Here is a 13,374-nt window from a genome sequence, read left to right on the forward strand (position 1 = left end):
TAACCCAGTTAATTTAGGCACCCTAACCTTTTCCCAATTCCTAGGGCTCCCGGTATAAGGCACCCAACTTTACCCCTCCATGGGCTCCGGGATCTACCCCTCCATGGGTTCAGGGTATAACACCAATTCCCTGCGGACTTAGGGCTCTACGAGTATACGGGGTCTTTTACCAGTGAAAGAGCCTTACACAGGAATATCCTTAAGCTCTATTTATTTAACAGTCACCAAAGCAGAACACACATGCTAAGCATACAATGCTCACCACTCCCAATAAGGCGGATGAACTTTTCCTGCTGGCCAGTCAGGATCAGGTCATCCGGGGAATCCAGCTTCTGCATAGTGTGATTGGCAGGGTGTTGAGGTCTGGCAGCTCTGATCCTGGGGCTGTGCCCTGGAGTTGGTTCCAAAGAACTTCCTTTTGGACCTCAGTTTATACAGTGAAACTTGAGTCCTGCTTAGCTATACCTTAACCAATCATTTTATTAAATATTACTAAACAAATTTCTAAACAATCCTAACATATTGTAAAACAATTCTTTAACCAATCATACCCCACCGCCATAGTTGATTTATACCTAGCAAAATTAGTTATGTAACAGAAAGAAACAATCAAAGAACCAGACAGAGATCATACAGACAATAGAGAAGTGGGGACCATAAAGACAAAACAATAAAGAAGTAGGGATTTTGCAACCACCACTGTTGATGATGATTTAGTTGGGGATTGGTCCTGCTTTGAGCAGGGGGTTGGACCAGATGACCTCCTGAGGTCCCTTCCAACCCTGATATTCTATGATAAGTGATTTCTTGCCACAGAATGCTATCAAAGTTTTCCTTAGAATCATAGAATTAACCTTCTTAAGATCTGTTTCAGAGTAGCAGCCGTGTTAATCTGTATCCGCAGAAAGAAAAGGAGTACTTGTGGCACCTTAGAGACTAACAAATTTATTTGAGCATAAGATTTCGTGAGCTATATCCGACGAACTGAGCTGTAGCTCACGAAAGCTTATGCTCAAAAAAATTTGTTAGTCTCTAAGGCACCACCAAGTACTCCTTTTCTTCTTAAGATCTGTTTCTTTATTTGATGATGGTGGTTGCTGTTAGGACAGGACCGCCTTCTTAACAGCCCAATATTACATTGTTTTAATGTAATTTAGATGGAATGTGAGGATGTGACTTTCTGCTTCTTGGCTCATGGCTACTGCTCTCCTAATATGGCTGCAGGAAAAGACCTCAGCCTTACACAGGAAGGAATTTTCCCCCAGGTCAGATTGGCAGTGACCTTGGGGTTTTTTGTTTTTGCCTTCTTCTGTGGCGTGTGTGCAGTTCAGGCAGGGCTGTCCCTACCAACGGTGGTGCCCTACCGCAGCCCCAGCACCTGCACCCCCCCGTGGACGGACCAGCCGCTCTGCTGGGGGGCCGTCCCCTCCGCGGGGCGGGGAGGCTGCGTTTAAGGGCTGCAGGGCACCGGCAGCAGGAGTTGGGGGGGGGGGGGCAGGGAGGCCCAGGGCAGCGCGGGGGATTAGAGGGGGGCCTAGCGCTAGCAGCAAGAGTTGGACCCGGCCCCCACTCACCGGTGGCAGCGGGAAGCAGAGGGACCCAGACCCAGCCTGCTTCGCTCCCCCAGCTCTCACCCCTGTCGCTAGAGGAGGGAGCTTGGAGGAAGGGGTCAGAGACCCGCCCCCACACTCACCGGCGGCGGGAAGCGGAGCAATGCGACTGGGACCTGGCACAGCGGTGCGGGCTGGAACCGGGTCGCTCTGCTTCCTGCCACCCGCCGCCGAGTGCAGGGGCGGGGTCTGACCCCTCCTACCGGTTCCAGTACCCGCTAATCCAGCCGGCTGCATCGCTCGGGGGAGGGGGCTTGGAGGAAGAGGTCGAATGGGGACTTGGGCGGGTGCGGAGCAGGGGGGCTGGCTGGGGGATGAGGCTGGTCGCTGGAGCCAGCGCTGTATATGCAGTATGCAGCTGCCTAGGGCACCATGAAATTTGGTGCCCCAAATTACGTGGTGCCCTACGCAGCTGCATATTCTGCGTATGCCTAAAGACGGCCCTGTGTGCAGGTCACTTGCCAGAATTACCTGGGCATGTCCCATTTAATCATTTCCCTGACACTGCAGGGGAACCAGGCAGTTGTGCACCCTGGTCCCACACCCTCCTAATCTCTGCCTGTGGCAAAAAAGTCTGTTCTCCTGTGGGCTGTAATATTTTTGTCTAATTTTGGTTATTTAGTTTAGCTGCAGGTGCTGGGTGGTGTTGGTGACCTCGTGATATACAGAAGATGATCTGATGGGCCCTTCTGGCCCTAACCTTATGACTCCATGACTAGGTGTCAGGATGCCTGAGTTCTATTTTCCTACTCTGGGAGTGGGTTGATATCTGTCTCTGTTGTTCGGGAGAGGAGTTTTGGTGAATGGGGGTTCATTACATTGGTTTAGTTTAGATTAAAGATCTTGGCTCTGTGGGTAAGGTTGCCACCTGCCCAGGTTTTCACAGGATCGTCCCTTTTTTGAAGTAGGTGGCCTGGGAAATCAGTAAGGTGCTCAGTAAACACTGCCAGCTGGCCAGTTTGTGGGCTCAGGATCATCCCTGATGTCCTGGTGTTTTCTACCTGAGAAGCAGCCTTGTCTATAGAAGTTTTTCCTGATACCAATAATATAGAAAGTAAGCTAATGCCATCATCATCATAGCTATTCGCTCCCCAAACCACAGCCCAGAGCTGGTGTTATCACTTATCTCAAATAGTTCCTCAGGAGTACAGGCTGTTGACAGAGGGCACTGCATTAGGCAGCATTTAAATGTTTGTCTAGGCTCCCCACATTCACATGTGAGGCCTTTCCTCAGCTTCCATGTGGTCATATTGTCACCCGTCCCAGGCTATGCCCTCCAGCTCTGGTTCAATGTAGGTGCTAGTGCAGGTGCTGAGAACCATTGAACCAAACTGTAAACCCTGTACAGGATGGAAACCACTTCAAGCCAACACCCCTAGTTCCAGCACCTCTGGGTACAGCAGTGTTTTGTCTGAGTCCTGGAGGAATCAGGTGCTCTAAGATCATATACATTTCCCTCCATTTTGTTACTCTGTAGCGTTCTACAGCGGCGCTTTGGGGACTGTCAGAGCCAAAGCTCTCCCTGCACGTCAGCCTTTTTGGGTGGCGGAACGTGTCCCTGCAACAGGGGTTCTGAGCTCACACTGCGCTTCGCGTCTCTCCTCGCGCTGCTTCCGCGGGCTGGAGCACCATCCCACAGCGGCCGTACAGCACCAGTGTCACTCAACCAGCCACAGACACTCGACCAATGGCAGAGCGGTGGAGGCGGGACCAGAGAGGGAACCGATTCCTCCTCTCCCCCAGTGGACAGAACCAATGCAGGGGGGAGGGAGAAGAGAAATGTGTTGTGGGCGTGGCTTGGGGCTCTATGACGTCAGAAACCCGGGACGTGGCCTCTCTTGGGAGGGGGAGTTACCCTAGAGGAGAAAAACAGCCCTAGGTGCGGGGAGGCCTGAGCTCCTCGCCGGCAGGTAGGAGCCCGACTGGGGTGGTGCTCACGCGCTGCTCTGCAGCCCGGGGGCGGGCCCACAGGCGGCGCAGGGGCCGGGCCGTGCAGCGCGGGGGCCTGGGAGCGTCTGCTCTGTCCCGAGCCCTCCCGCCCCGAGCTAAGGCCCTGCCCCGGCCCTTTCTCCTCCCCTGCCCCGCTTGTCCCCACAGCGCTGGTGGGGCCGGGGCCGGGCGGCATGGCAGCCGAGGTGAAGGTGACGGGCAGAGCCAGGAGCAGCTCCTGTTGCTGGCCCGGTCGGCTCGCGGGGCGGCCCTGGTCAGCCTCATCCACCAGGTGCTGGAGGCGCCCGGCATCTACGTCTTCGGGGAGCTGCTGGATCTGCCCAACGTCCGAGAGGTGAGCGCCGGCCCGGCGGGCTCTGCGGGGGCTGTGCTGCATGGGCTGGCGAGGGCATGGTGCGCTGCCCTGCGGGAGGAGGGCCCCCAGGGCTCGAGTGGTGCAGGCGGAGCTGGGTCAGGTCGCTTCTTGCCAGCCCAGCACAACTGTGAGCCGCTGGTTGGTCAGAATCCCTGGTGTTATCCCGGGAAACTGCAGCTCAGCCTGCTGCCATAGGTGCTGGAGCTAGGGATGCTGGGGGACCTGCCGAACTCCTGGCTGAAAGTGGTTTCCATCCTACACAGGGTTTGGTTCAATAGCTCTCAGCACCCTACCGGTGCAAATGGTTCCAGCACCCCTAGCTGCTTCCCGAAATCTGCTCCTGCCACTTCAGTGGGGTTTGTTTAGTTTCCCTAAACTCTGTGCTTGGGGCTGTGGAGCATGTTAAGCATCTGCTATTCCACCCCTCGTGCAGCTGTGTTTTGGTGGGTAGCTGAATCAGTCACCGTTACCTAGATTGAAAAACACTTGGGGCCTGTTGGGTGGGAAAAAAGCAGGGAAATGGGAGTTGTGTTAGACGTGCCCCACTGTGCCCTGGAACTGGGGATAGGGGTTAGGTTGTAGTGTGCAAAGTTTCATGCTGTTTGTATTGAGTGCTTTTTCTCCCCTGCAGCTGGCTGAAAACGAGTTCTCCTCCGTCTTCCGTCTGCTCACCCTCTTCGCATACGGGACGTATGCTGATTATTTGTGTACGTCTGTCATTCTCTTATAACCCCCATAGCCTAGTGCTCCAGGATGTGGGCCAACACCTGCAGTTGTCTCCTAGGAAGCAGGAAAGGTGGATAGGATTGCCAGCTTTCTAATTGCAGAAAACTTTACACCCCTGCCCCTTCTTTGAGGACCCACCCCCTTCATTCCATCCCCCACCTCCGTCACTTGCTCTCCCCCACCCTTGCTCACTTGCTCATTTTCACTGGGCTGGCTCAGGGGGTTGGGGTGCAGGAGGGGGTGTGGGCTCAGGGGTGGGGCTGGGGATGAGCGGTTTGGGGTGCAGGAGGGGGCTCTGAGCTGGGGCTGAGAGCCTTGGGGTATAGGAGTTAGCTCTGGGCTGGGGCAGGGGGTTGGAGTGCGGGAGGGGATGTGGGATGTGGCCTCTGGGAGGGAGTTTTGGTGTGGGAGGGAGTTCCAGGCTGGGGCAGGGAACTGAGGTGCAGGAGGAGGTTTGGCATGCAGGCTGCTCAGGTGGCTCCCAGCAAGCGGCAACATGTCACTCCGGCTCCTATGGGGAGAGGTGGCCGGGGGGCCTCTGCGTGCTGTCCCCGCCCCTCAGTGCCATCCCCACAGCTCCTTTGGGCATAGTTCCCAGCCAGTGGGAGCTGCGGAGCTGGCGCTCAGGGCTGAGGCAGCGCACGGAGCACCTATGGCCACCCTCCCTCTACGAGCCAGAGGGACATGCTGGTCACTTCCTGGGAGCCTGCCAACGCCACCAACCGGACTTTTTGACTGGAGCTGCCAGACTTCTTGACTGGAGACTAAGAGGAAAAGGGGGAGCAAATAGCACAGGGGCTTCAGGTGGGCTAGAAACGCAAAACAGGTCAGGGCAATTTTGGGTATGCATATGCAGAGACCTCACATTCCAGAGCAGGGAGGGAATAGTTTTTCTCTCTACAGCTCTGGGGAGACCCCACATAGGATACTCCTCAGTACTGGACCCTTCAATCCCAGAAAGATAGTGACATATTGGAGGGAGCTCAAAGAGTTACAGAAATGCTCAGAGGGCAGAAGGGGTCCTGCAGGCACCATGGGCTGGTAGATAGAGCATTGGCCTAGAACTCTGAAGATTGGGATTCTGTTCTAGGCTGTGCTACTGGACTTGCTGTGTGACCTCAGGCAAGTCACTCTTCCAGTGTTGTGTCCCTTCCTACTCTTTATTTATCTTGTCTATCTAGACTGGAAGTTCATTGTGACAGGAACTGTCTCTTACTATGTTTGTGTGTAGTGGCTCGCACAATGCGAGCCTGATCTTGTTTGGGGTTCTAGATGCTACTGGAATACAAATAACACAGGGTTGAGTTCTAGGCAGAGATTCCAAGAGTTCAATTCTTGCATTTGACTTCCTGGCTGTGGTGAGGTGAGGAGCGGCGGGGGTGTGTGTGGGGTGGTTATGAGAACCATCTGCGGTGGTTTGGGGTGTGGACCTTGTGGAGGAGAGGGGATTATTTAGGGATCACCAGAGGAGTAAGGAGCAGGACTAAGGCAAGGGGAAGGAGCTCAAGAACACTTCCTCCATGCTGAGGGGTGTGAGCGCTTTAGGAGATGCCTTCCCAAGAAAAGGGTACATTAGAAGCTTTGAGGAATGGATGTCGGGCAAAGGACCTTGGGCCAGGGTGAGATGGGACATCTCCAGCTCTAACATCATGCTCTTTTCCCTGAGAGCAGCCGAAGCTGGAAACCTCCCTCCATTGAGCAAGGCTCAGAAGAACAAGCTGAGGCACCTGTCAGTGGTCACTCTGGCTGCCAAGATCAAGGTAATGGCTTCGTTCCCCCATACACACCCCTTCCTGTTGGGATCACCCCATACTAACTACCTGTGCTTTCCCCACAGTGCATCCCCTATGCAGTGCTCCTGGAACAGTTGCAGCTGAAGAATGTGCGGCAGCTGGAGGACTTGGTGATTGAGGCCGTGTATGCAGACGTGCTGCGTGGGAGCCTGGACCAGCGTAATCAGCGTCTTGAGGTCGATTACAGCATCGGGCGAGACATCCGCAGGGAGGAGCTAAGCACCATCACCCGCACATTGCAGGAGTGGTGAGGAGGAAGCCCCCAAGGCCAGCCCCCTCTATCCCCCCTGACTATAGGAGTGGTGATGAGCCTCTCCTAAGCCCTCTGCATGATGTCAGAGTGGTGAGCAGGTGCACACCCTGACACACTGAAGGAGTGATGAGGAAACATCTTCTAACCCCCGCACATGTTACAGATGAGATGCTCACACCTCCCGATGTTGCAGGAGTGAAGAGATTTCAAACCCCTGGAGTCACTGCAACACCCCTAATTGCCCACATGCTGCAGGAATTCTGACAACCCCAGCCTCAGGCAGCCCACAAAATCCCCTGATTTCCGCAGGTAGTGAGGAGACCTCTCCAGATATGGGGGAGAATCTTCTAGGTTCTCCTGTGTGCTGCTGGAAGAGCGCAGGGGGGCTGTAACCTTCTCAAAGCCCCTGTTGGTGACAAGAGGTTCCTCCCAGTTTATTTTGAAATTTACTGGGCTAAATCTGCCCTCCAACCCTGAGCTCCCCACATCCCTTCAATGATTCTGTCAACCCTTCTAGCCCTGCCATCATTCCCACTGCAGCCTGCCTTCCTCCCTCCAGTTTTCCTTACCGGGGGCTTACTGCTCCTATGCCCTTCCTTATTGGATGCATTCATCTCTTCCTAGACACTTGTTGACGCCCCCAAGGTGTAGTTACATGGGGGCAGAGTACCTGTGCCGCCCCCTATTTCCCCACTGCAGTGCCTTTGTGTGCAACTGTCCAGCCTGCTCAGCTTGGTCTCTCCTCCACAGGTGCCTGGGCTGTGAGGTTGTCCTATCAGGGATTGAGGAGCAGGTTAGCCGAGCCAACCAACACAAAGAGCAACAGCTGGGCCTAAAGCAGCAGATAGAGAGTGAGGTGAGTGTGCCGATGCAGAACAGACAGTTCCCCTGATCTGGGGCTGGATTGGAGTCAGTGCCTCACAGATGAAAGGCCTTATATTCCATATCTGAGCCAGCCCTGATCTGCCATACCGCTTCATTAAGGCTGCAAGTTTGTCATGGAAGTCACGGTTTCTGTGACCTCCGTGACTTCTGCAGTGGCCAGTGTGCCTGGCTCAGGGGGCAGCTCAGGCAGTCACATCGGCCGCTGCTGGGGCAGTCTCAGGCCACTGCATCCTTCCCCGTTTCCCCACCCCACCCAAGCAGTAGCAGAGTTTGGGTGTGGGAGGAGGCAGGGGGTTGGGGCACAGGACAGGGTGAGGCAGGCTCTGGGTGGCGCTTACCTGCTGGGCTTCCTGGAAGCAGCGACATCCCCCTCACTCTACTGCTAGGTGGAGGAGTGGCCAGGCAGCTCTGCGTGCTACCTCCTCCTGCAGGCACTGCCCCCGCAGCTCCCATTGGCCAGCGGGGGTCCTGGTCCACTCGCTGCCACCCACCTCCTAGCACCTGGGCCGCCCTCCCACGGTGCCCCTGGGCACCCCCCCTCACCCCCACCCCCCAAGTTTTAGTCCTGGGTATATAGTAAAGTTATGGACAGGTCACAGGCCATGAATTTTGTTTACTGCCTGTGATCTGTCCGTGACTTTTTTACTAAAAATACCAGTGACTAAAACATAGTCTTACACTTCATCAGGACCTCTGGAAGTTCAGGCCTGAGGAGGGTCATTGTGCAGCGAGACGCCACCCCATAATACAAAGCTCTCAAGGGATGCTATATATTTCTCTTTAGATTGACCTGTATTGCAAACTTAACTCTAGTTAACATGGCTTTTTCCTTGAGAATGTCCTTTGTTCTTGCTTTCCAACCCTGGCAGGTGGCAAATCTGAAGAAGACAATTAAAGTGACGACAGCAGCAGCTGCAGCAGCCACATCCCAGGATCCAGAGCAGCATCTGACAGAGCTCAGGGAGCCAGCTCCTGGCACCAACCAGCGCCAGGCCAGCAAGAAAGCTTATAAGGCCAAAGGGTGAGGAGCAGCCGCAGCTGAGCATGACCCCCTCTCCATGTTATTTGGGGGGGGAGTCTCTGGGGCCTTTGTTTCAGGGCGATAACTCTTCCTTCACACGCATACTATGGCAGGCTTAGTGCCAGCGGAGCTCTGCACCCCAGTCATCCGGAAGTGAATCTCTGAGATTCTCGATTTGAGGCAATACACCTCCTTTGTGGTGGCACCCATCCCAGCTGAGAATCACAGCCACTTCTTCTCATGTGCCTTGGGCAAGGAGGTGGGGGTGAGTCCATGGGCCTCTTGCTCCGTTCTGAGACTTTGTTTCTTTCTCTGCAGGCTCCGGGGCAGCGCAAAGATCTGGTCTAAATCAAACTAGCTGGATCTCTGAACTCCTGGGAGGGTGAGAGGGAGAAAGCAGGGTTAAAAGCAGGTGTCCTGAGTGTGACACTTCTCTGCTCATCCCCCAGCATCTGTCTGTCCAGCTAGTTCTTCTGCACGTTGTTCTTTCCCATCTGCTCTGTGCATCTCTCTCTCCTCCATCCCCTAGCAATCGCTCCCACTCCTCCATTGCCATCTCTTACCACCTCAGCTCTTCTGTTTCTCGTCTCTCTTGCCCTGTCCTTTGACAGGTAAATTTAAAGAGCCATAGGACTAACTCCGTTTCAGTCACCTTAGCGCCAGAATATCATGGAAGCCTGGAAGGAACTTGCACTGGTGCTCAGCAGCATTTTGGCTCTGTGGGATCCTGGAAACAATTTTGCTCCAAAGTTTAGCTGCCATCCTGATTTTGTTCTTTGTTTTGCTGGGTGGGGATCGGTGTTTTTGTGGGGGATTGTTTAAAAATATAAATCTTATATATAAAATACAAAATATATATAAAAAAAACAATAAAAGGTAGATCTGTGCACATATCTATATAAACTTTTCCTCCTGAGGTGTTGTCTCACGATGTTGGGGGAAGTTTGATGCGGATGCCTGAAATCCCAAAGCAGCCAATGGTAGTGGAGAGACCCCATTTCTGCCAATAGGAGGTGGTCAAGGGACCCAGCTGGAATTTGTTTTCCATCCAGTGCAAGAAAAGGAGAGAGGCTAGAAAGCCTTGGGGGATATGCGGTGGAGATAGGGTGTCAGAGAGGCCCTTGCCTCTCGTTCCCCAGCTGAGGGTGCAGTGCACTTATTCAGCAGGGTGTGTGAGTCACACTCATCCATGCTGTAAAATCAGCAGTGCTCCTGTTTCTGCAGATATAACTGAGGATGAGGAAGAGAACATTCTCTTTCATGGATGCCATAGACTGACCTTGGAAACAGGGAAGGATTAATAGATTAGTAATTTATTCTCACCTGCATAACAAGAAATAGGAATTTCTGCATGCGATTCCTGCATCAAGTCGGTAACTTCTGGTGGAGCTAAAACCATATTAACTGCACCGAACTTTAACATACAGTTGAAGTTTCCCAGCAGTCTCATATGTCCTTCCCGAATGTCTAGTCGAGTCATTAAGTACCTTTGAAAACCAGGAAATAGTGTGTACCTTAACTCTTCATCTCCGCAACCGTCCCTGATATCTATCCCCGCCGCCAGAGCTGGCAATAGCCACTGGGAATATTTCAGAAAGGGTGTGTGCGTGTGCGTGCGTGCCTGTATCATAATAAACAGCCATGAAGGACTATGAGAAGGTGCCATTGTTTATGTTGTGTTCTAATGGCCTGAACTCCAGCATTTAGCTGTATGTACACAAACTGACTTTACTGTGCCAGGTGTAGCCATATTGAATAACAGAGGGATTAGTTGGAGCACAATTGGCAGAAGCTGTCACTGTGATATGAGGAGAGGTGCTACATGAGGCTTGAGAGGTCAGGTATTTCTCATTTCAGCACTGAGTTCTGCAGGGTTGTCAGCAGTGATGTGCAGGGACCTACTTGCCATGGGGATTGTCAGTGGCCTGATGGCCTACATGACTGTGGTCTCCAGGCCTTAGACAGGGGAAAGTGAAGGCAATGTCTCAGGAGTCCTTGGGATAAGGGTGAAGAGCTGGTAACTTTTATCAAGTCTTGGGTGGTTTGTGTGGAATAGGCTCAATGTTTGAGTGTAGGCCAGGGGTAGGTAGCTCCTCTTTGCTCTGCCTGGCCTAAACCTGAGCTTTGCCTTAGCAAACAGAAGATGTTAGACGTTTTCCTACAGTGCCACATGCTCTGTTCTCAAAATGCCTTTACAGAAAACTAGGACAGTGTGGTAGTATGTGCATTGAAGGATGCCCCAACATGCAACAAGGACAGCACAGTTAAGATTGTGGGTTTCCTGGCTTTCAGAGGTTTGAGTGTAGCCGAACTCCATGTTTTGGAAGTGTGCGAGACATAAGCAGGCAATCTTAACTCTGCATTAATGAAGTTGTACAGCAGTGAATTTCCTTTGGTTTTAGTTTGCTTAATTTGTCAGCACCCTGTGTACCACAACTCTGCTCTCCCCCTCCACTGCTTCTGGCTCCCTAGTAATGAGTAATCCAGCTGTAGAAAGTACTGGGTGCACATTAGTCTTGTCACTGCCCCAGCATCGTATCCTAGTCTCCCATCTCTGCGTGTTCAGCACAACCTGGTCCTCCTGGCTCAGCCTTCCTCCCCAAAGTTTGGGGAGCCAGACAGAGGATGCAGGGATTAACATGGAGTCAGGGGGAGCATGTTTTGAAGAGGGACAGAAACAGGGAGATATGGATGGGGGGGGGCACTGAACCCCCCCACCCACACATGATCCCACCTGCACTGTTCTGACCTCCCCTTTCCCCCTAGAAGCAGCAGCAGCAAGGGGAAGGGTGAGCCTGGTGTGGAGAGCAGGGCTGGGTTCCTTCACTGGTCACTGCAGGGGAAGGTACTCAACTGCTTCCCCCTTTCCTCCCACAGTTTTGCTCTGTCAGCACTTCTGAGCTCTCAGGGAGCAAAGGTCCCTTTTGAAGATGATCTCTTATTTGGTGAGATCTTAGGAAAGAACTAAGAAACTCAGTTCTTCATCTAACCAGTCATCATCAAACTGGATTTTGATTGTTGTGTGTGGATGATTTATAGATTCCAAGGCCAGCGGGGACCCTTGGATCATCTAGTCTGACCTGTAGATCACAGGCCATAGGATTTTACCCAGTTACCCCTCTAGTTAGTCAAATAACTTACGTTTGGCTAAAGCATATTTTCTCAGTTGTGGGATTTTGATCCTTTTTGCTAAAAGGAGTATGCTGGCCCTGCACTATGGCTGTACTCTAGCATGGAAAGGGGGCAAAGCTCATCCATTCCCTCACCTTTCCATCACCTGTTTCCCTTCGTGTACCCTAGTGCTGCACCAAAGGAAGCTATAAGAGTCTGAAAATATGAGCAGCTCATTGAAGTGGAGGTCTCTGTATCAGGAACTCCTTGACCAAATGACCCACCAACTTGCATCCTTTTGATCACACTGAGTTCCCTTGTTCAGAAGATGAGTCATGATTACTTTACCCTAACCAGTTCCTTCTTCCTTGTTGTTAATGACAATACTTCCCAAGTAAAATATGCATATGTGCAGTAGAGCACTTCGAAATATTTCTCTTAAACCAAAAATGTTGGTCTTGGAGCAAATCTTCCACTAGGAGCCCCTGCAGAAGACAGGCAGGCAGCAAGGAACATGTACAGAACACATTCTTTGAAAGCCTGAAGTCATAGTACCTGGATGTAGTTCAGATTCAACAGCCACAGCACATCACCTTATGCCCCCCAGTTAGTATGAAAACAATCTCTGTACAAACCTTCTGACTTCCACTCAACCCACGTCTTGCTGCACAAACTGCATGCCAATTTAGCTCAAGCCAACCTGAAGCTCCCAAGTTAATCCTCAATAACTTTTTCAACGTTACTTCCCCAAAGGAGCAACAGGGACCATGCACTAGCTGAGATCGCACCTGCTGGGGATTTATCAGTTTTGAGAAAAAGGATTAGAGATACAGCTTGAGCCAGAGTTGTGTACAAAAAAAGTTAGAAGAACCAGGTGATTTTTGTAAACACAGTTGGGGCGGGGGGGGCTGTATTACAGGAACCCTTTTCTCAGATGTCCCCAAATTAGGACAGCTAGCCTTATCCTGCACCCTTGTAATCTGATTCAATGTGTCAATTTTACAGTACTTAGAAAAGTCCTCTTTCAAATGGTTACATGACTTGTAAGCTTAAAACTGTAGCAATGCGGCTCCCCAATAATCTTTTAGAAAGCCATCCCATCTTGTGATTTCAAGATAAGTGATGAAGAATTCACCAACACCTTCTCTGAGGGTATATCTATGCTGACAAGTTAAGCTGGGCTCTTACCCTGGTTTTAATCCTCTACTGCCCTATACCAAAAACCTTTTTCACAGATTTGGAGGTGCTTTAAGTCTGAGCTCGCTGCTTTAGCTGGGGTTGGAATTAGTGCCCGGACTCTGATTTAATTTGGGCTGGAACCCACCCACATTGCAGTGAGAATACACAGGTTAACTGACTTGAATCTAATTCTTCCTAAGGACAAACAAATCAGCCTCCAATTAACGGGGAAGGAGTCATAGAGCATACATAGGTGCCAACTTTTCCTGGCGCCGGTGGGTGCTCGACTCCACCCTGGCCCTGCCCTGACTCCACCCCTGCACTGACCCCATTCCAACCACCCCCAAAATCCCCGCCCCAACTCTGCCCTCTCCCTGCCCCTATTGGACTTCTTCCCCAAATCCCCACCCTGGCCCCGCCTCCTCCCCACCTCCTCCTACAGCTTGTTAAGCTGTGAAACAGCTGTTTCGCGGCAGCAAGCTCTGGAAGAA

General features: G+C 52.2%; 2 protein-coding genes across 8 annotated transcripts in view; one reads left to right on the plus strand and one right to left on the minus strand.

The window, feature by feature from the left end:
• Window positions 1–1,797, minus strand: part of LOC102946326 (PILR alpha associated neural protein) — a 29,477-nt gene extending 27,680 nt beyond the window's left edge. For 3 of the 7 annotated variants that reach the window (XM_043539234.1, XM_043539358.1, XM_043539126.1), the window contains exon 1: window positions 263–829. The gene's annotated coding sequence lies outside the window, so the exon portion shown is untranslated. Of the gene's footprint in view, window positions 1–262; window positions 830–1,574 lie in introns of those variants that run through there. The other 4 variants (XM_043539464.1, XM_043539400.1, XM_037910789.2 and 1 more) reach the window with 4 other exon arrangements.
• Window positions 1,798–3,132: 1,335 nt separating this feature from the next.
• On the plus strand, window positions 3,133–9,501 carry COPS7A (COP9 signalosome subunit 7A). The gene is given in 8 exon segments (XM_007061402.4): window positions 3,133–3,752; window positions 3,755–3,894; window positions 4,547–4,622; window positions 6,313–6,401; window positions 6,479–6,681; window positions 7,438–7,543; window positions 8,442–8,593; window positions 8,912–9,501. Coding segments are annotated over 8 exon segments (825 nt in total). The 5' UTR covers window positions 3,133–3,733; the 3' UTR covers window positions 8,952–9,501.
• Window positions 9,502–13,374: the final 3,873 nt, after the last annotated feature.

The sequence above is a fragment of the Chelonia mydas genome, chromosome 1, assembly GCF_015237465.2.
Source record: "Chelonia mydas isolate rCheMyd1 chromosome 1, rCheMyd1.pri.v2, whole genome shotgun sequence".
NCBI classification, from domain to species: Eukaryota; Metazoa; Chordata; order Testudines; family Cheloniidae; genus Chelonia; species Chelonia mydas.